We start from the raw sequence: 23,498 nt of genomic DNA on the forward strand, positions 1-23,498 counted from the left end.
GAGTTTCTTGGTGCAAGAACTCGGACAGAACTTCCGCGGTGTGTCTGTTGTCGCCCAAACACTTAATTGCCAATACAGCCTGCTGACGCTTGCCACTAGCTGTCCCATAATGGCACACCTGGTGGGCAACAGTGGCAGCTGCGGATGGAGTGGATGTGCGACTGCGGTCTGCGGACGAGCTCTCGCTTCTGCAGGAGGAGGAGGAAGAGGAGGAGGGGGGGCGAACGCCTACAGCCAACTCTTTCCTTGACCGTGGGCTAGGCAGAACTGTCCCAATATTGCTGTCCCCTGTGGACCCTGCATCCACCACATTCACCCAGTGTGCCGTGATGGACACGTAACGTCCCTGGCCATGCCTACTGGTCCATGCATCTGTTGTCAGGTGCACCTTTGCAGTCACAGACTGCCTGAGTGCATGGACGATGCGGTCTTTAACATGCTGTTGGAGGGCTGGGATGGCTTTTCTAGAAAAGAAGTGCCGACTGGGTAGCTCGTAGCGTGGTACAGCGTAGTCCATCAGCGCTTTGAAAGCTTCGCTTTCAACTAACCGGTAGGGCATCATCTCTAATGAGATTAGTCTAGCAATGTGGGCGTTCAAACCCTGTGTACGCGGATGCGCGGATGAGTACTTCCTTTTCCTAACAAGAGTCTCATGTAGGGTGAGCTGGACTGGAGAGCTGGAGATCGTGGAACTAGCGGTGGTGCCGGTGGACATGGGTGAGTGACAGAGGGTTGGAGATGTTATTCTTGCTGGTGCCGTACATGCAGTGTTTCCTACTGCAAACCTGGTGATTCCCTGACTGCTTTGGCCTGGCGACGAAAGCTGCACACATACTGCAGGTGGTGCGGGAAATGGTGGGTTTACAGTGAGGGAAGGGATGTAGCGTTGCTGACTAGCTTCATTGGCCGAGGGTGCTGCAACCTTTAGGGACGTTTGGTAGTTAGTCCAGGCTTGCAAATGCATGGTGGATAAATGTCTATGCATGCAACTTGTATTTAGACTTTTAAGATTCTGACCTCTGCTTAAGGTAGTTGAACATTTTTGACAGATGACTTTGCGCTGATCATTTGGATGTTGTTTAAAAAAATGCCAGACTGCACTCTTTCTACTATCGGATACCTTTTCAGGCATTGCAGACTGAGCTTCTTTAACCGGATGGCCACGCTGTCCTCCAACTGGTTTTGGTTTTGCCAAGTGTTTTTGGCCAGATACGGGCCCGGCAGATGGAACCTGTTGTGATGTTGATGCCTGCTGTGGCTCCTCCTCCTCCGCTTCAGAACTACTGCCGCCTGCACCCTGTTCCCCCAATGGCTGCCAATCGGGGTCAACAACTGGGTCATCTATGACCTCCTCTTCTATGTCGTGTGCAACTTCGTCTGTGTCACCGTGTAAGCCGGTGGTATAGCGTTCGTGACGGGGCACCATAGTCTCCGCTGGTTTTGATTCTGCCTCAGTACACTGCGAGGGCAATGTTCTGGTCTGAGTCAAAGGAACAGCATAGTAATCTGGCTGTGGCTGTGCATCTGTGCACTCCATGTCCGATTCAACTTCTAATGGGCATGGCCTGTTAACTGTTTCACTGTCTAACCCAGGAACGGTATGTGTAAAGAGCTCCATGGAGTAACCCGTTGTGTCTCCTGACGCATCCTTCTCTCTTGTTCTGGGTGAAGGACACAAGAAAGCGACTTGTTCCTGACCGGGAGCATCCACTGACGATGCACTGCTCTGACATTTGGCACTTTCCGAGGAGGAGGCGAAAGAGCTAGAGGCAGAGTCAGCAATGAAAGCCAATACTTGTTCCTCCTGCTCCGGCTTCAAAAGTGGTTTTCCTACTCCCAGAAAAGAGAGCGTTCGAGGCCTTGTGTAGGCAGACAACGTTTTTGGCTCAACAACTCGAGACTTAGGTAATGTACTGCTTTTACCACGACCACCTGATGCTCCACCACCACTACCATCATTACCAGCTGACAATGACCGCCCACGGCCACGACCTCTTCCACTAGACTTCCTCATTGTTTGCAAAACGTAACCAAAGTAACGGTATTTGTTACTGTAAAACAACTTATAAGGTGAACTCAAACTTCTGTTGGATTTATATATACCTTTACAGGTGCCTGACACTGAAAGGAAAATCAGGCCCAATGTTACACACTAGGTTTTCTGTGCCCCAATAATTTGAGACAGATGGCACACACAGGACCGGCACTCAAGCAGAAATGCCAATCTTAATCTCGCACTATTTTCTTTTTTCAGGGAGAATTAAAAAAAAAAAAAATATTACACACTAGGTTTTCTGTAGCACACAATGAGAGACAGATGCCACACACAGGACTGGCACAGAGGCAGACTTGCCAATCTTTATCTCCCAGACTCCCACTCTTATTTTTTTTTTTTACAGGGAGAATTTACCCCCCCCCGAAAAAAAATGGCCCAGTGTTACACACTGGTTTTCGGTGGCACACAATGAGAGACAGATGCCACACACAGGACTGGCGCAGAGGCAGACTTGCCAATCTTTATCTCCCAGACTCCCACTCTTAATTTTTTTTTTTACAGGGAAAATTTACCCCCCCCAAAAAAATTGCCCAGTATTACACACTGGTTTTCGGTGGCACACAATGAGAGACAGATGCCACACACAGCAATGGCACAGAGGCAGACTTGCCAATATTTATCTCCCACTAATTATTTTTTTTTGAAAAGAGAGCATTTGTAAAAAAAAAAAAAAAAATGGCCCAGTATTACACAGTGGTTTTCGGTGGCACACAATGAGAGACAGATGCCACACACAGCAATGGCACAGAGGCAGACTTGCCAATATTTATCTCCCACTAATTATTTTTTTTTGAAAAGGGAAAATTTACCCCCCCCCCAAAAAAAATGGCCAAGTATTACACAGTGGTTTTCGGTGGCACACAATGAGAGACAGATGCCACACACAGCAATGGCACAGAGGCAGACTTGCCAATATTTATCTCCCACTAATTATTTTTTTTGAAAAGGGAGAATTTACCCCCCCCCCCAAAAAAAAGGCCAAGTATTACACAGTGGTTTTCGGTGGCACACAATGAGAGACAGATGCCACACACAGCAATGGCACAGAGGCAGACTTGCCAATATTTATCTCCCACTAATTATTTTTTTTGAAAAGGGAGAATTTATCCCCCCCCCAAAAAAAAGGCCAAGTATTACACAGTGGTTTTCGGTGGCACACAATGAGAGACAGATGCCACACACAGGACTGGCACAGAGGCAGACTTGCCAATATTTATCTCCCACTAATTATTTTTTTTGAAAAGGGAGAATTTACCCCCCCCCCAAAAAAAAGGCCAAGTATTACACAGTGGTTTTCGGTGGCACACAATGAGAGACAGATGCCACACACAGCACTGGCACGGAGGCAGACTTGCCAATCTTTATCTCCCTGCAGTAATCTCAGAAAAGTATGGCAGGCAGCTATAAAAAGGATTGCTGCACACAAAAGTGTGGACAAACACACAAGATAGCTGTGCAGAAAGGAAGGAACAACAGGATTTGTGCTTTGAAAAAAGCAGTTGGTTTGCACAGCGGCGTACACACAAAGCAACGCAGCTATCAGGGTCAGGGAGCCTTCTAGGGCAGCCCAATGAGCTACAGCGCTGAGGAAAAAAAAATGTAGCTTCCACTGTCCCTGCAAACAAAAGGTGGTGTTGGACAGTGGAAATCACTACAGCACAAGCGGTTTGTAGCTTTATGTACCCTGCCTATCACTATCCCTGCTTCCGAAGAAGCTGCAGCAACCTCTCCCTAAGCTCAGATCAGCAGCAGTAAGATGGCGGTCGGCGGGAACGCCCCTTTATAGCCCCTGTGACGCCGCAGAAAGCAAGACAATCACTGCAATGCCCTTCTCTAAGATGGTGGGGACTGAGATCTATGTCATCACGCTGCCCACACTCTGCGTCCACCTTCATTGGCTGAAAAAATGGCGCTTTTAGCGTCATTGAAACGCGACTTTGGCGCGAAAGTCGCGTACCGCATGGCAGACCCCACACAGGGATCGGCTCGGTTTCACGAGACGCCGACTTTGCCAAAAGTCGTCGACTTATGAAAATGAACGATCCGTTTCGCTCAACCCTAGCGAATATTCTTCACCTCCGGAGGCTTTAAAACTTTACAGACTTAATATTTCTCATAGCTGAAGGTTTGATCCAGAAGACAAATCATCATGAGCAAAACCTGGATACAAAGTATCAGATAAGGTAAATTGTGTCTGTCTGCACCTAGCCTGGCCTGAAAATGCTCATATTTAGAAAGGTTGTAGCTGGAACATCTGAGTTGTCAGAAATAGCACAGCTGGAACATAGAAGTTGTCAGAAGTAGCAAAGCTAGAACAGATGAGTTGTCAGACGTTGTAATGCTGGAAAAGACGAGTTGTCAGAGATAGTGAAGCAGGACCAGATTAGTTGTCAGAAATATCAAAGCTGGAACATAGAAGTTGTCAGAACCTAAATCTGATTTGTGAAAAGTCTTAAAGCTGGAACATGAGTTGCCAGAAATAGCAAAGTTGGAAAATATCAGTTGTCAGAAATAGCAAAGGTAAAACATTTGACTTAAATGTTCCAGTTAGACAATGTGTGATAACTCATTTTCCAGCGTTGCTATTTCTGACAACTCGTATGATTTGATATGTCAGAAATAGCAACACTGAAAAATATGAGTTGTCAGAAGCAGCAAAGATTGAATAACCACGACTTGTCGGATGCAGTGTTTCACATTTAGGTCCTTGTTGGGTCTCTGCGACCCTGTGAGTTATGCTAAAGAATCGCACAACAAATTCAGCTCTGCTACACCGGTTTTCATCAGAAACATCAATCCTCAGACCGCCGTCCCTGCAGAACATGACCTTACTCGCTCAGACCGCAACTGCACACAGTTGTGATGGTGAGCCAGGGCTGTAGTCATGGCTGAGATGAGCAGGTCTTGCACGCCCTGTACTGTCAGATATAGATAACGTCTCATGGTCAATGTTCTTGCCTCTTTATTGTTTGCACCGTCTGGGCCTTCTCTCCGTTGCCTAAGGGTACCGTCACACATTGAAATTTCCATCGCTACGACGTTACGATTCGTGACGTTCTAGCGATATCGTTACGATATCGCAGTGTCTGACACGCAGCAGCGATCAGGGACCCTGCTGAGAATCGTACGTCGTAGCAGATCGTATGGAACTTTCTTTCGTCGCTTGATCACCCGCTGACATCGCTGGATCGTTGTGTGTGACAGCGATCCAGCGATGTCTTCGCTTGTAACCAGGGTAAACATCGGGTAACTAAGCGCAGGGCCGCGCTTAGTAACCCGATGTTTACCCTGGTTACAAGCGTAAACGTAAAAAAACAAACCGTACATGCTCACCCGTCGGTGTCCTTCAGGTCCCTTGCCGTCTGCTTCCTGCTCTGAGTGCCGGCCGGAAAGTGAGAGCAGATCACAGCGGTGCTGCGATCTGCTCTCACTGTACGGCTGCACTCAGAGCAGGAAGCAGACGGCAAGGGACCTGAAGGACACCGACGGGTGAGTATGTACTGTTTGTTTTTTTACGTTTACGCTGGTAACCAGGGTAAACATCGGGTTACTAAGCGCGGCCCTGCGCTTAGTTACCCGATGTTTACCCTGGTTACCCGGGGACTTCGGCATCGCTCCAGCGCCGTGATTGCAACGTGTAACCGCAGTCTACGACGCTGGAGCGATATTCATACGATCGCTGCGACGTCACGGATCGTGCCGTCGCAGCGATGAAAATTTCAAAGTGTGACGGTACCCTTAGGTCCCCTCCGGTCGTTTGCATACAAACAGAGACACAGTCCAGTTGCAACTTGAAACATAAAACTTTACTTTCTTCTTTGCACAGCTCATCCTTAACAGACACAGCATTTGCATAGGGTTCCTTATGACTCACTCTTTCCACTTTCCCTGCATTCTTCCCTTGGTCCTTCAGTACGTGCCCAGGTCGTACCGCCTCTTGCGGTAATACAGCATCCTCCCTGTCCAGATTCTCGGTGCTTGGGGGTTCCCTCGTCCGTTTCGCACTAGATCTGAGGGCGTCAGCCCATACGATTATCTGCCACATATCGAGCGACCTGCGTCCCCATACTGCGGTGGACCCACTGCTACTTCTGCATCACCACTGCTCTACCCTGTGCTGGTTCTGCTGCTCTTCTGTCCACGGAGCCCTGCATGGCTGGGTTCTTCCCTTAAACGTTACAGGGTGGCTGGATGGCTCGGGCTCAAAGCCCACCCGAGCTGTACGGGCTCCCTAGCCCATCTGCCCTAGCTAGGGAACTGTTTTTGGCTTATCCCCAGCAAACCCCTCCTACAGTTAACTAGTTAAACCACTTATTATCATAAGGTTTCATGTGCCCCATCTAGTGGGCCGAACAGGGCACTATGCTTTGCCTATGCTCATCATAATATATTAGTAAAACATAGATATACAATTTACATCAAGGTAACATTTACAGCTCATGGGGGAAGGGAGAGAGTATCACACAATCCCAATAAACCCTTTACATTCCCCCTCCCTTTAACAATGGTCGTCCCTGACCATTTCTATATCATTAAATTATTTTTTACAAAGTATACTATGTGCAGGGAGAACAGTAGAGATAATAACCTTCTGCTCAACATGAGCAAAGTTTCTTTGGATGAGTAAGAGTCCTCTCGAGAGAGAGGTGCTTGGCTCACAGTCCTCCAGGTTTCACCTCCAGTCCACACATACAACAGTTCAGACCTGTTTTTCAGGTCCTCAGTCCTTAGGGGAGGCATCCCCCTCCCTTTAAGCATAGCTCTGCCCTAAAATGCTATGTGCACTGCCTGTCCTGGGAACAGTCTATTGCTGCAATTGCACATAGTCCGTGGCACAGTTCCAGGGCATATTCCTGCTTTCCAGCAGAAATGGTACAACAGGCAAAAAAAAACAACAATAATTAAAAAAAATGCATCAGTTTCTCCTGACTGTAACGTCCATATTACTCTGGGAGTGTTCCAGGGCTCCTTTTGCCCACTGTGACGCGAAACAGTCCCGTTACTTTATTCCAACACGATGCATGGTGCAACGAGCCCAATGTCCTGTTATTTCTATACAGTTCAACAGTTCTTGTCCCATACTCCTTTTTCCCTTCATCCAGGGGTCTCCCAAACTTTACAGAGGCGAGTTAACATACATCTTGTCGTTGGTTCCCACCTCATGGATAAAGCCAAAACCTCTGTCTGTGTCCGTGTTAACAAGCTAGCCCTGAGTGTGGCGACCAGCCATTGCACCCTCTTAGCCGGCGCAGCTCTGCCCAAATTTCCCTCTCCTTCTGCTTGTTCCTTCCATTAATGCCTGCAATCCAGTCGGACTGGACGGGGGATGGGAATGGGCCCTCCACTGTCTGATGAAAATGGGAGGTCCCCTACAATGCCCCAGCACTGGTCGCAGATTTGGCCTCCTGAGCACGGTGGCCGTTTGACAAATCAAGGGGCCCTGGTCCACTACACGGAGGTCCACTCCCTGGGATACAAGACTGGGAAAAAGGCCAGCCTTCCGAGGTGAGTGGACGGGGTGAGGACCATCCTTCTGGAATCAAGGGCAAAGGTGTACTCACCACCTCTGATCTCAGCAGCTCAACCACGCCCGTCCCGCAATCGTTGGATTCCTCCATGGCGGCTGCACAGTCTGGCTCCCTAGGTTGTAGTCTCGGCTCGGCCTTTACTACCAGCGCTGGTTCCTCCGGGGTGGTCGATGTTTCCATTCTGCCTGCCTCCAGTTCCTGATGATGTTGTTCCGGCTTCCAGTAAAGAAGTTCTGGCTCCTGGCTAGGAGGTTCCATCTCCCAGTGATATTCCGGCTCCGGCAGCTGCCGATCCTGCGCAAGTTCTGGAAAATGGTCAGTCCAAAACTCTTCCGCCACTCCCTTTGGCCGTCCGAGTCGGGTCATCTCCTCTTCCTGCCACCATTTTAACATTTTAACTCCAAGTGGCCTACTCTCTTGCAGTGACGTATGCTATGCAGGAGTGATGCATCGCTGCCAGCGCCGTGTCTCATAATGACACTGCGAAACAGCACACAGTGTTTTCTTCAGAGCCCCACCCGTTCCGGGGCGGAGTCGCTTCTGGCCGCTCCACCCATTTTCTAGCAATCTATTTCAGAAGGCGATGTACTTTTCTTCTTTCGGGGCACCCTTTCTGGATGGGGCAAGGGACAATGCTGGACAGATTTTCACGCCATCTCTGAGCTGTCACGCCCACGAAGGAAGTCATCACCTTTGTTGTTTTCCTTTTTGGCGCCATTGTCCATCACTAGCAAGGCCGCCATCTTATTCACAAATAGGGCGTCAGTCCCATCCAAGGTTTTAGACGAGTCTACTATATTAGTCACATTCATATTTTCTTCATCCTTTCTTTTCACATAAACAATATCATCCACGGCATTCCCATGCTGCACTGTTGCGGGATACTGCCGACTACACCAAGAGTGAGGGTGAGCCAGGGCCGTAGCCATGGCCGACATAAGCAGGTCTTGCACGCCCTGGTCTCCTATCACATGCAGATAAAATCAAATGGTCAATGTACTTGCCTCTTTATTGTTTGCACCGTCTGGGCCTTCTCTCCGTTGCCTAAGGTCCCCTCTGGTCGTTTGCATACAAAGACACAGTCCAGTTGCAACTTGAAACATAAAACTACTTTCTTCTTTGCACAGCTCATCCTTAACAGACACAGCATTCGCATAGGGTTCCTTATGACTCACTCTTTCCACTTTCGCTGCACTCTTCCCTTGGTCCTTCAGTACGTGCCCGGGTCATACCACCTCTTGCGGTAAAACAGCATCCTCCCTGTCCAGATTCTCTGCACTTGGGTTCCCTTGTCCGTTTCAGATCTGAAGGAGTCAGCCCATGCGATGATCTGCCACATATTGAGCGACCTGCGTCCCCATACTGCTGTGGACCCACTGCTACTTCTGCTTCTTCTGCTTCACCACTGCTGTACCCTGTGCTGGTTCAGCTGCTCTTATGTCCACTGAGCCCTGGATGGCTGGGTCCTTCCCTTACACATTACGGGGCTGTGTTTCTGCCTTATCCCCAGCTAACCCCTCCTACAGTTAACTAGTTACACCACTTATTATCATAAGGTGTCATGGGCCCAATCTACTGGGCCGAACATGGTACTATGCTTTCCCTATGCTCATCATAATATATTAGCAAAGCATAGATATACACAGTTTTGCATCAAGGTAACATTTACATGAGGGAAGGGAGAGAGTATCACATGGTCCCGGTATACCCCTTACACAGTCACCTGTCAGGTTATTTATTAGTTGTGAGGACGGCAGAGCTGAAGAATCAAAGAGTCGCAGATTCCACCCCGCCATATGCTTCATAAGCCAAAACACATCATCTAATGCAATCTGCATCAAAGGCAATTATGGAAAGTGATTTTTATTAAAAGAACATTCGACTCTAAAGAAAACACCTTCATTATAACAGTAGCAGAGAAGAACGAAAACAGCCCTAAAGCCCAGAGAAATAACTGGATTTGGGAAAGGATAGCTCTCAATTGTAAATTACTTTTTTGACATTTCCTTTCCCAGCTGCAGAATGACAATATAATGTAGATAATTTCTGAACACGATTCTCACCACAGTGACACGGATTAGGAACACGAGTCACGGGGCTGCGAAAACCGATTACAATGACCAATTATCAATCAATTATATACCAAACAAACAGAATATGTAAACTGCAATATACACAAAAAAGTGTAATACTGCCCCCTATGTACAAGAATATAACTACTATAATACTGCTCCTATGTACAAGAATATAACTACTATAATACTGCTAATATGTACAAGAATATAACTACTATAATACTGCCCCTATGTACAAGAATATAACTACTATAATACTGCCCCTATGTACAGGAATATAACTATTATAATACTGCTCCTATGTACAAGAATATTACTACTATAATACTGCTCTTATGTATAAGAAAGCAACTGCTATCATACTGCTCCTATTTACAACAATATAACTTCTATAATACTGCCCCTATGTACAAGAATATAACTACTATAATACTGCCCCTATGTATAAGAATATAACTACTATAATACTGCCCCTATGTACAAGAATATAACTACTATAATACTGCTCCCTATGTACAAGAATATAACTACTATAATACTGCCCCTATGTACAGGAATATAACTACTATAATACTGCTCCTATGTACAAGAATATAACTACTATAATACTGCCCCTATGTACAAGAATATAACTACTATAATACTGATCCTACATACAAGAATGCAACTACTATAATACTGCTCCTATGTACAAGAATATAACTATTATAATACTGCTCCTATGTATAAGAAAGCAACTGCTATAATACTGCTCCTATGTACAAGAATATAACTGATATAGAACTGCTCCTATGTAAAAGAATCTAACTATAATACTGCTCCTATGTACAAGAAAACATCTACTATTATACTGCTCCTATGTACAAGAATATAACTACTATAATACTGCCCCTATATACAAGAATATAACTACTATTATACTGCTCCTATGTACAAGAATATAACTACTATAATACTGCTCCTATGTATAAGAAAGCAACTGCTATAATACTGCCCCTATGTACAAGAGTATAACTACTAAAATACTACCCCTATGTACAAGAATATAATTACTATAATACAGCTCCTATGTACCATAATATAACTACTATAATACTGCTCCTATGTACAAGAAAATAACTGCTATAGAACTGCCCCATGTACAAGAATATAACTATTATAATGCTATCCCAATGAATAAGAATATAAATAGTATACTGTCCCTATGCACTAAAATATAACTATTATAATACTGTCCCTATGCACAAGAATATAACTAATATAATACTTCCCCTATGTACAAGAATGTAACTACTATAATACTGCCCCTACATACAAGAATATAACTACTATAATACTGCTCCTATGTACAAGAATATAACTACTATAATACTGCTCCTATGTACAAGAGTATAACTACTATAATACTGCCCCTATGTACAAGAATATAACTACTATAATACTGCCCCTATGTACAAGAATATAACTACTATAATACTGCCCTATGTACAAGAATATAACTACTATAATACTGCCCCAATGAATAAGAATAAAACTAGTATAATTCTAGGACTAGAATATGGCCATTACAGCCACACGTTATATGCGGCTCCCATCTCTGTATCCACCATTTTCACAGAATTATTACACAATTTAAATTTTTGAATATAAAATCACCAGACACCCGTTTCCGCTTCTTACATATGAGAAGTTTTGCTCGGGCCTTTTTTCCTTGACAAGCTTGTAGTATCGGTCAGCAGTCTCACCTGAACACAAAGTTGTGGCTGTCAATTTCCTGCCCATATTCGGAGCCTTTGAGGTTTCCGGAGTTGCCCACTACAGCACATGTTCGGCACCGGTCTGGGTTATGGTTCTGCAGATTGTTGTGATCTGGGATAACTTTAAACATTTCTTCGATGGCTTTGTTGAATTCCATCGATTTCCTCCCACCTTGTAACCTCTGTGTGCAGATAGAAAAAAATGATTGACACTTGACCGAAAACTTTTGCAGACGTCACCAATACAGATACACCAGACGTAACAGCAACATGTGATTAGTGGGGGTTTAACTACTGGGAACTACTGTAACATCCAGAATCAGGGGGTCACAGACTCTACAGCTTGACTTTGCGTGTGACGGTCGCGATATTTCAGTTCCTTCATGCTGACAATCTGTCACTGACAACACATCCTATCCATCATTAAAGCTATGGGACTCTTGGACGTTTTTTGACTTTTTGAAAGGGTTGTCAAATATCCAAATTTCTGATGTAGAATGGACCCCTATTAATGACTCATTCATGACTCCATGCAGAAAGTACTTAGAAGTCTTCACTTTGGAGGACTCGGCATGAATGAGATCTTTGTAATACTTTCTTCCACCTGTGGAGGCACTGTAGGAAAACTAAACACTTACTTACAATTTATTCCATAGTTTAAAGAGGCAGATGCCGCTTGTAGGTCATTTAATTTTGTTAAAAAAAACCTGAGGGGTTTTCACGGGGGGCTCTTTTTAACTAATTCAGAACAGTTCCTTTAATTTTAGGACTTTTGATCAATACAGGTAAATTCCAATCCATAGCAATTAAGGCTATGTGCACACGTTGCGGATTTCCTGCGATGCAGAAACGCTGCAGATCCGCAAGTGATTTACAGTACAATGTAAATCAAAGGTAAAAAAATGCTGTGCTAATATTGCGGAAAATTCCGTGCGGAAACGCTGCGGATTAATAGAAGTAGCATGTCACTTCTTTTTTGTGGATCTGCAGCGTTTTTGTACCCATTCCATTATAGAAAACCGCAGGGGTAAAAAATGCAGTAAATCCGCAAAAAATCCGCAGCAAAACAGCACAAAATCCGCCCCCAAAAAGTGTCAAATCCGCACCTGCGTTTTCTGTCAAGAGTTGCAGAATCCGCACCAGAAATTCCTAAGCCTAATCCGCAACGTGTGCACAAAGCCTAATGGTCCAGTGGGCATCTTTCTTTGCTTCTCTAGCCTAGGATGGGATAGACCAGAGGGTCCATCACGAGTCTGCGTCATCGAGGGCCGATACACAGCAAGTTGGTCCGATTAGTGTAAACAGGCAGCAGTACGAGCACCGGATCAATCAACCGTTGCACTATCTTTATATATTTATGGCCTCGTTTATATATATCTGGTCCTAAAAAAACACAATTACTGAGTTTGTGTCTGCTACTTCATTTAGCCTAACAAGCAAAAATCTGCCTCTGCCGGCTCCATATGTCGGCATCAGACGAAATGCTGCAAGAAGTGAAGCTACACCTGCACCTCGTATCCTCCCTCCATGGTGCCATCGATGGCCAATTACCGAAATAAAAAGACATATAGTCTGAGTCTGCAGGTGTTAAGGGCAAAGTCACAGCGTAGGGGGAAAACAAGCGTTATACTAGATACATTCATATGCAGAGTGACTACATCTTCTCACATCCTAAATCACAGAGCAGAGGACGCTAAATAACAAACTGAAAAAATAACCTAATAGGGGAAGAGAGAGCGGCCACATAACGGAGGTGTAAAAGTACAGGAAAAAAATGAAAAACAAGAAATGGGCTGTTAAAAAGGTCCATACTAAATGGGCAATATATACAGAGCACAAGTCAAAGAAAGAAAAATCTACAATCACAGAAATAACTTGAAACTAACAAGTTATTTGTGATTTAAATTTACCCTTATACAAAAATATAACTACTATAATACTGCCCCTTTTATACAAGAATATAACTACTATAATACTGCTCCTATGTACAAGAATATAACTACTATAATACTGCCCCTATGTACAAGAATATAACTACTATAATACTGCTCCTATGTACAAGAATATAACTACTATAATACTGCTCCTATGTACAAGAATATAACTACTATAATACTGCCCCTATGTACAAGAATATAACTACTATAATACTGCTCCTATGTACAAGAATATAACTACTATAATACTGCCCCCTATGTACAAGAATATAACTACTATAATACTGTTCCTATGTACAAGAATATAACTACTATAATACTGCCCCTATGTACAAGAATATAACTACTATAATACTGCCCCTATGTACAAGAATATAACTACTATAATACTGCTCCTATGTACAAGAATATAACTACTATAATACTGCCCCTATGTACAAGAATATAACTACTATAATACTGCTCCTATGTACAAGAATATAACTACTATAATACTGCCCCCTATGTACAAGAATATAACTACTATAATACTGTTCCTATGTACAAGAATATAACTACTATAATACTGCCCCTATGTACAAGAATATATCTACTATAATACTGCCCCTATGTACAAGAATATAACTACTATAATACTGCTCCTATGTACAAGAATATAACTACTATAATACTGCCCCTATGTACAAGAATATAACTACTATAATACTACTCCTATGTACAAGAATATAACTACTATAATACTGCTCCTATGTACAAGAATATAACTACTATAATACTGCTCCTATGTACAAGAATATAACTACTATAATACTGCCCCTATGTACAAGAATATAACTACTATAATACTGCCCCTATGTACAAGAATATAACCACCATAATACTGCCCCCTATGTACAAGAATATAACTACTATAATACTGCCCGTATGTACAAGAATATATCTACTATAATACTGCTCCCTATATACAAGAATATAACTACTATAATACTGCTCCTATGTACAAGAATATAACTACTATAATACTGCTCCTATGTACAAGAATATAACTACTATAATACTGTCCCTATGTACAAGAATATAACTACTAAAATACTGCTCCTATGTACAAGAATATAACTACTATAATACTGCTCCTATGTACAAGAATATAACTACTATAATACTGCTCCTATGTACAAGAATATAACTACTATAATACTGCTCCTATGTACAAGAATATAACTACTATAATACTGTCCCTATGTACAAGAATATAACTACTAAAATACTGCTCCTATGTACAAGAATATAACTACTATAATACTGCCCCCTATGTACAAGAATATATCTACTATAATACTGTCCCTATGTACAAGAATATAACTACTATAATACTGCCCCTATGTACAAGAATATAGCTACTATAATACTGCCCCCTATGTACAAGAATATAACTACTATAATACTGCCCCTATGTACAAGAATATAACTACTATAATACTGCTCCTATGTACAAGAATATAACTACTATAATACTGCCCCTATGTACAAGAATATAACTACTATAATACTGCCTCATTTCTATGAGACGTGTCTTACAGTAATCCTCATTCTCTATACGTGTTTTTATCTTAGTGTATGTTGTATTAATTGTGTTGTTTTATTTTCTTTTCTTTAGTGATTGGTCTGTTATCTATTTATTGTGTTTCACGTATCTACATCTACACTATCGTGCTCGGTGCATCAGCTCAAGAGATGCCTAATAACTATACATGGGAGGAACTATTCCTGACATTGGGAGCTGCCACTATATGGAGATTTCTACATCATGAGTGTTGTATGAGAAAGAAACTAATCCCCATTTTGGCCGCAATTTTATGTCATACTATCATTATGTACCTTTGTGTGTAATTGTATATATGTCCTCTCCGTGTATATATATTCTTTGTATGTAACAGCAGGGCATCCTTTGAGCAGTCGAGTCAGTTTACATCCCGTATGTGCACCGTGCATGATTTACCGTTTGGTCTTTAGGTCCATAATAGCTGCTGAATGCCCTGTACTGGCTATTTGAACACCTTCCCTTATCCAAAATGGCCGCCGCGATGGCGCGCATGCGTGGTGGGCTCTCTGGCAGACGGCGCTTCCTAAGGCATCATCAAACAGCGGCACGCAGACCTCTGACGTCACGGGAGTGTTTCTCCCTTTCTGTGCGCCGCTGTGATTGCCGGGAGAGGCGCGTGTCTAGCGTGGGGTCCCTCCCGCATGCGCCACATATGTCGCGTGTTTATTGGCCGTGATAGCGGCATGCACCTATATAACCATGACACTTTTAGTATCCACACAGCCCCCCGAAGAAGGACATCACGCGAAACGCGCGTCGGGGCCTTTTGCTGGACACTGACCACACAAGAGCACACATGGGTAAGCCCAATAGATGTTACAGCGTTTAATTACTATTGCACTTTATGGGCATTGTTGCAATACTAGGGAGACTTAGGAGTGATTGGGATAGGCACAGTATACGCCATTTGCTGCTACTTTCTTTAGATATTCTTTCCTCGGTTCCCTTCCCATTCACACCCAGCATTATATCTTGCTGCTTGGGTGACATAAATTGCTTGGGCTGTTTACATAAAACCTTTACTTTATTTTGTGTATGTTCCTATGTGGTTGGTTGTCCTTTTGAGTCATTCACCTTGTCCTCATCAATTTTGTTAATATATGTTTCAAATATTAATGTATGTTATTTACGAATAAATTTACACTTGTTCAACAATGAGTGTCATGCGTTTTATGGGGCATCGGGCTCTTGTTAGTTGATAGGATTTCTTTTATAATACTGCCTCTATGTACAAGAATATAACTACTATAATACTGCCCCCTATGTACAGGAATATAACTACTATAATACTGTCCCTATGTACAAGAATATAACTACTCTAATACTGCCCTATGTACAGGAATATAACTACTATAATACTGCCCCTATGTACAAGAATATAACTACTATAATACTGCCACATATGTACAAGAATATAACTACTATAATACTGCCCCTATGTACAAGAATATAACTACTATAATACTGCCCCTATGTACAAGAATATAACTACTATAATACTGCCCTATGTACAAGAATATAACTACTATAATACTGCCCTATGTACAAGAATATAACTACTATAATACTGCTCCTATGTACAAGAATATAACTATATTAATGATGCTCCTATGTATAAGAATATAACTACTATAATACTGCTCCTATGTACAAGAATATAACTACTATAATACTGCTCCTATGTACAAGAATATAACTACTATAATACTGCCCCTATGTACAAGAATATAACTACTATAATACTGCTCCTATGTACAAGAATATAACTACTATAATACTGCTCCTATGTATAAGAATATAACTACTATAATACTGCCCCTATGTACAAGAATATAACTACTATAATACGGCTCCTATGTACAAAAATATAACTACTATAATACTGCTCCTAAGTACAAGAATATAACTATATTAATGATGCTCCTATGTATAAGAATATAACTACTATAATACTGCTCCTATGTACAAGAATATAACTACTATAATACTGCTCCTATGTACAAGAATATAACTACTATAATACTGCCTCCTAGCTGTGAGGTTGTGTGTTGGTAGCTCTACTGATGTCTGGAGCAAGCCCAGGGAGGGGCCACCCTGGGCGGGGAAGCGCCCCAGGCAAGGCCCAGGCTTCTCGGCCTACACTGGGACACGGCTCCCAGACCTCTCTAAATGGGAAAGTTAATCCCAAAGCCACTGTGAGACCAGTGAATGCAGCGAGCCAAAGCTGCAGCAGTTCTGTGAAAGAGGAAAAAGCTGCCAGTAAAGTTTTGGGAGGAAAATCTCCTCCAAGCCCAGCAAAGAAGCCAGAAGTTAAAGTGTTGGTGAGTGATGTTACACAGCACAGTATGAAGTCCTGTAACTCCCCGGTCAGTAAGCAGCCCCTGCCTGGAGCACAGGTGAGATCAGCCTCAGCTGTACAGATCACCTCTCCTGCTTCCAGGCAGAGACGGACGTCTCTGGAAAGACAGACTATCCAGGAGAACTTGCAGCAACATGGCAGTGTGGCGCTGTCAGGGCGCACCCGGTCACAATCAGGTGGCAGCGATAAACCTGCTGTGGAGCCTGCACCCAGCCGAGGAGCCACAAAGCCATCTGTGGTGGAATCGCACAAGTCTGTGTTCAAAACCCCTGCACCCGTGGTGAAGCCTAAACCTGTGCAGCCGGCACGTGCACCCGAGCTGCAGCTAGCGGACGAGATACCGGGACTGGTCAGAAAACTGGGTGAGTTACAGCAGCAAAAAAAAGTGCTGCAAATGGAAGTAGACTTTATCTATAACCTAAAAGTCACTAATCCTGCCGGTAATGATGCCTATGACCTGAGACTGAACATACTGGGGGTGCAGCTGGCAAGTGTGGTGCAGGACATTGAATCTGTGCTGGAGGGCATGGGGCCCCTGGCGGAGACCTACAGGAACCGGGAGCGGTTCGCCTCCTATAAGCAGGACTGTGCTGTAGAGACCGGGACCCCCGAGCAGCGGACACGGCCAGTGTTACAGGCTGCCCGCTTCTGCTTCCAGGAGGGAAAAAACTGCCGCAGCAAGCAGCTGAGTGTGAACAGGAGCATGCACTTCAGACTCCAGCAGAGGCACCACAGGTCCCAGAATGCCCCACGCAGGAGCAAGACTGTATATATGAGACTGTTTGTGCTGCTGAGGCAGCTGAGTGTGAACAGGAGCATGCACTTCAGACTCCAGCAGAGGCACCACAGGTCCCAGAATGCCCCACGCAGGAGCAGGACATTATTTGTGAGACTGGTTGTGCTGATGATGCCGAGGCTGAGGCTGAGGCACAGACTGGGGCTGGTGATGTTGTGCCCATGGGGTCGGGGGTTGGAGGGGTTTCACATCCTGTCATCATACCTCCCAACTTTTGAAGATGGGAAAGAGGGAGAAAGTTAGCGGCGCGCAAAGTGCGCCGCGGCAAATTTTAGGCCACGCCTCTGACCACACCCATTCATAATTAGTCACACCCATATCCACGTCCCAACCACACCCATTTAGCACTGCTGATCACACTGTTTCATATACAATAGTTATAAACAAAAAAATATGGCCACACAGTGCTCCATACTGTATAATGACCGTACATGATGCTCCATACCGTATAATGACCGCACATGATGCTCCATATTGTATAATGACCGCACATGATGCCCCATACTGTATGATGGCCACACATAACGCTCCATACTGTATAATGGCCACACATGATGCTCCATACTGTATAATGACCGCACATGATGCTCCATACTGTATAATGGCCCCACATGATGCTCCATACCGTATAATGACCACACATGACGCCCCATACTGTATAATGGCCACACATGACGCTCCATACTGTATAATGGCCACACATGACGCTTCATACTGTATAATGGCCACACATGATGCTCCATACTGTATAATGGCCACACATGACGCTCCATACTGTATAATGGCCACACATGACGCTTCATACTGTATAATGGCCACACATGATGCTCCATACTGTATAATGGCCACACATGACGCTCCATACCGTATAATGACCACACATGACGCCCCATACTGTATAATGGCCACACATGACACTCCATACTGTATAATGGCCACACATGACGCTTCATACTGTATAATGGCCACACATGATGCTCCATACTGTATAATGACCGCACATGATGCTCCATACTGTATAATGGCCGCACATGATGCTCCATACTGTATAATGGCCGCACATGATGCTCCATACTGTATAATGGCCACACATGATGCTCCATACTGTATAATGACCGCACATGATGCTCCATATTGTATAATGACCGCACATGATGCTCCATATTGTATAATGGCCACACATGATGCTCCATACTGTATAATGGCCACACATGACGCTCCATACTGTATAATGAACACATATGACGCTCCATACTGTATAATGATGGCATGCATACCATATAATGGCCGCACATGATGCTCCATACTGTATAATGACTGCACATGATGCTCCATACCGTATAATGACCACACATGATGCCCCATACTGTATAATGGCCACACATGACGCTCCATACTGTATAATGGCCACACATGATGCTCCATACTGTATAATGGCCGCACATGATGCTCCGTATTGTATAATGACCGCACATGATGCTGCATACTGTATACTGGCTGCACATGATGCTCCATATTGTATAATGACTGCACATGATGCTCCATACTGTATAATGGCCGCACATGATGCTCCATACTGTATAATGACCGCACATGATGCCCCATACTGTATAATTGCCACACATGACGCTCCATACTGTATAATGAACACACATGACGCTCCATACTGTATAATGACGGCATGCATACCGTATAATGGCCGCACATGATGCTCCATACTGTATAATGACTGCACATGATGCTCCATACCATATAATGGCCGCACATGACGCTCCATACTGTATAATGACTGCACATGATGCTCCATACTGTATAATGACCGCACATGATGCTCCACACTGTATGATGACCACACATGATGCTCCATACTGTATGCTGGGTGCACATGATGCTTCATACTGTATAATGACCGCACATGATGCTGCATACTGTATAATGACCGCACATGATGCTCCATACTGTATAATGGCCACAGTTCTCCATACTGTATAATGACATATAGGCACGCAGCTCACACACACACACACACACGCAGCCATCACACACACACACCCAGCCATCACACACACACACACCCAGCCATCACACACACACCCAGCCATCACACACACACCCAGCCATCACACACACACACCCAGCCATCACACACACACACCCAGCCATCACACACACACACAGCCATCACACACACACACAGCCAGCCCACACACACACACCCAGCCATCACACACACACCCAGCCATCACACACACACCCAGCCATCACACACACACCCAGCCATCACACACACACACACCCAGCCATCACACACACCCAGCCATCACACACACACACACCCAGCCATCACACACACACACAGTCATCACACACACACACAGTCATCACACACACACACAGCCATCACACACACACACCCAGCCATCACACACACACACCCAGCCATCACACACACACACAGTCATCACACACACACGCAGCCATCACACACACACACACAGCCATCTCACACACACCCAGCCATCACACACACACCCAGCCATCACACACACCAGATACCTCATACACACATGACACACACACACAAATGCAGCATCACACACACACAATGACACACACATGCAGCATCAGACACACACACACACACACACACACACAATCTCCTCTGTGGTGCAGGGGTGGCTGATCTGCCCATGTGCAGCTCTTCAGTTTCTCCGGCTGCTCACAGCTCTGCACTGTCCCGGCACCTCCCCGTCTCTCCTTCTCTGCCGGGATAGCAGCTAAGAGCAGGAGACGCCGGAGCTCCGTGCACACACAGGAGGAAGTGAGTCGCTGACCTCTCATCTTGATCGCTGCTGGCTCTCTGCCTCAGCGTAGCAGCGCAGCGCCGCACACACAGGGGGTGGGGGGGGGGGGGCGGGATCGGTCGGGAGGAGACCCGGCATGTATAAGAAAAAAAAAAAACAGCCACAAACCTAAGCTACTCAGGTGCCGCCCCCTGCATTGTCCCTGCCCTAGGCACCTAGTGCGGGACATTAGTGTCCCGCCCGGGATCCCGGGGCTGACTGTCAAAATCAGGACAGTCCTGCGGGATCCGGGACGGTTGGGAGGTATGCCTGTCATGGACGTGGCACTGTCTGATGATAATGATGCTGATGATAATGTGCATGATATGTGTGACTATCCCCCTTTACCATCTAGTCCACAAGGTGTGGCAGCCCCCCCTGCTGCAGACCCTCTCCCTGTCAGTCGTCCCAGTGTGACCCAGCAGGTGCCCCCCAGGAATGCCTGGAGCCGCGGCGCCCCATCCTTCTCTTCCAGCGCCAGGTATACCGGCCAGACGTTTAAGCGCATTAATGTGGTGCGGTTTAAATACATAGGTGCCAAGGAGGATCTGCCACAGCGCAGGTATGTGGTGAGCGAGCTGCTATGTGGCCAGATGGGGTTTGTGGCAAACGAGATACTGGCGGTGTCTAACCTTCAGGACAGGCAGGGCTACGAGGTCAGTTTCAAGCTGCAGTGTGACCTGGACAGGTTCTGGGCCAATTACCCCAGGTTCAGAGACGCTGAAGGCTGGAATAAATTTATATTGGTTCCTATCTCCAGGCCGGACACTGTCACGGTAAATATCACCTTCTGGAATGAGGCCGTTCCACCACAGGACATCGAGGTGTGGCTCCGGAGACACTGTGACCTCGCCTCTGGACTCTCCAAGGTCAGAGATGAGGATGGTATCTGGACAATGGGGTGGAAAGCTGTGGTGAAACTGCGGCAATTTAATAACATAACTGCCCACTTACCCAACTCCTTCTTCATTGGGAGGGAGAAGGGAAGATGTTATTACCCCGGGCAGCCCAGAAAGTGTTTCAAATGTGGTGGCAGGGGTCATCTGGCTAACGCCTGTACTGTCGTGAAGTGCAGCCTGTGTGGGGATATCGGCCACGTCGCTGTGGATTGCCGGGATGTTAGATGTAACCTCTGCGGTAAGATGGGCCACCCTCACAGGGACTGTCCAGACGCCTGGCATAATATCTGCAGAGTCTTCCCTGATGAGGCTGTACTGGCAGGGGCAGAGGCTCAGGAGGATGAGGATGTGGTGGCAGGGGCACATGAGGGGGAGGATTTAATGTCAGGAGAGATGGTGACCAACCCAGATGCCCAACAGGAGTCCACTCATGTAACACCAGAGAAGCAGGGTATAGAGGGTGCAGAGGGGAACATGGAGGTCCAGCAGCCTCAGGTATCCCCCCCTTCAGCATCACTGTCTGTATCTGATGACTGGAGCATCAATCTTAATAAAAGGAAGAAAAAGAGCACATCCTCCCGTAAACCTGAGGCAGAATATGACACCGGTCAGAGCGCTACTAGGAAACTTCAGAATTCTGCAGGAGTGATGGTTGTGTCCAACAAGTATGGAGTTTTATCTGAGTCTAATGATGATGATTATGAGACAGAGTTGAGGAAAGTTGATGCAGAGTGTGACAGGGACATAGAGGATCACCCTCCATCAAAGCGGAAGCCTTTATCTGTGGACCCTCAGGTAGAGTCTGTCATGGACACCAGTGGTGGACAGAACATCCCTGACTCATGATGATGGCAGTTACTGTGCTCCTTCTCTATTGTGTAGTGATGGCGGGGTTCTCATTAACACTAACATCAAGTAATGTGAATAGTATTAAGGCAAGGAGGACGAGACATGTGGTTTATGAACATCTCACACATCTGGACACCGATGTCATTTTCCTGCAGGAGACACGACTGACATCTGTGGGGCTTATGAGAGAGGCTGAGAGGGAATGGCGGTCTGGTCCTTCTTTCTGGTCACTGGCTGTGGAGCCTTACGCCGGAGTCGCTGTCCTGTTTAACACCAATGATGTGACTGTGCATAGGATGACGGAGGTGGTCATGGGAAGATGTTTGGTCCTGGAAGTCACTATTCATGGGAGGCGACTCCGGCTTATTAACATCTATGGGCCACAGACAGTGACTGACAGGATTCAGCTTTTTAATAACGTTAAGCCTTACCTCTTCACTTCTCTTCCGGTGGTGATGGCAGGGGACTTTAATGCCATACTGACGTCAGGTGACAGTTCCTCGGGCAGGACAGTGACCAGGGACGGTAAGGTCCTACATAACATTATAATGCAGGCTGGACTGACTGACGTTTTCGCACAGGGAGGTCGACAGCCAAATTTCACATATTCATGTTCCAACAGGAGCAGTAGGATAGATTTTGCTTTTGTAAGTCCTACTGAGGCTGTCAGTATTCCGGGTTTTCCAAGTTACCTTGTGAATGTTTTTGCCCTTTGTTAAGATGGAGTTTGCTGTTTTTGTCTGCCCTACTTCCTGTTCATTTGTTTAAAACCCGTGTCAGGTGTCAGCCTCACTGC

General features: G+C 45.2%; 1 protein-coding gene across 1 annotated transcript in view; it reads right to left on the bottom strand.

The window, feature by feature from the left end:
* The window catches only part of LOC143783063 (CMP-N-acetylneuraminate-beta-galactosamide-alpha-2,3-sialyltransferase 1-like), a 59,866-nt gene that overhangs the window by 31,753 nt on the left and 4,615 nt on the right, over nucleotides 1–23,498 (bottom strand). Inside the window, exon 2 of the mRNA XM_077271268.1 lies at nucleotides 11,405–11,598. Within this exon, the coding sequence (XP_077127383.1) occupies nucleotides 11,405–11,598 (194 nt within the window). The remainder of the gene's footprint in view (nucleotides 1–11,404; nucleotides 11,599–23,498) is intronic.

This window comes from Ranitomeya variabilis, chromosome 6, assembly GCF_051348905.1.
Source record: "Ranitomeya variabilis isolate aRanVar5 chromosome 6, aRanVar5.hap1, whole genome shotgun sequence".
NCBI classification, from domain to species: domain Eukaryota; kingdom Metazoa; phylum Chordata; class Amphibia; order Anura; family Dendrobatidae; genus Ranitomeya; species Ranitomeya variabilis.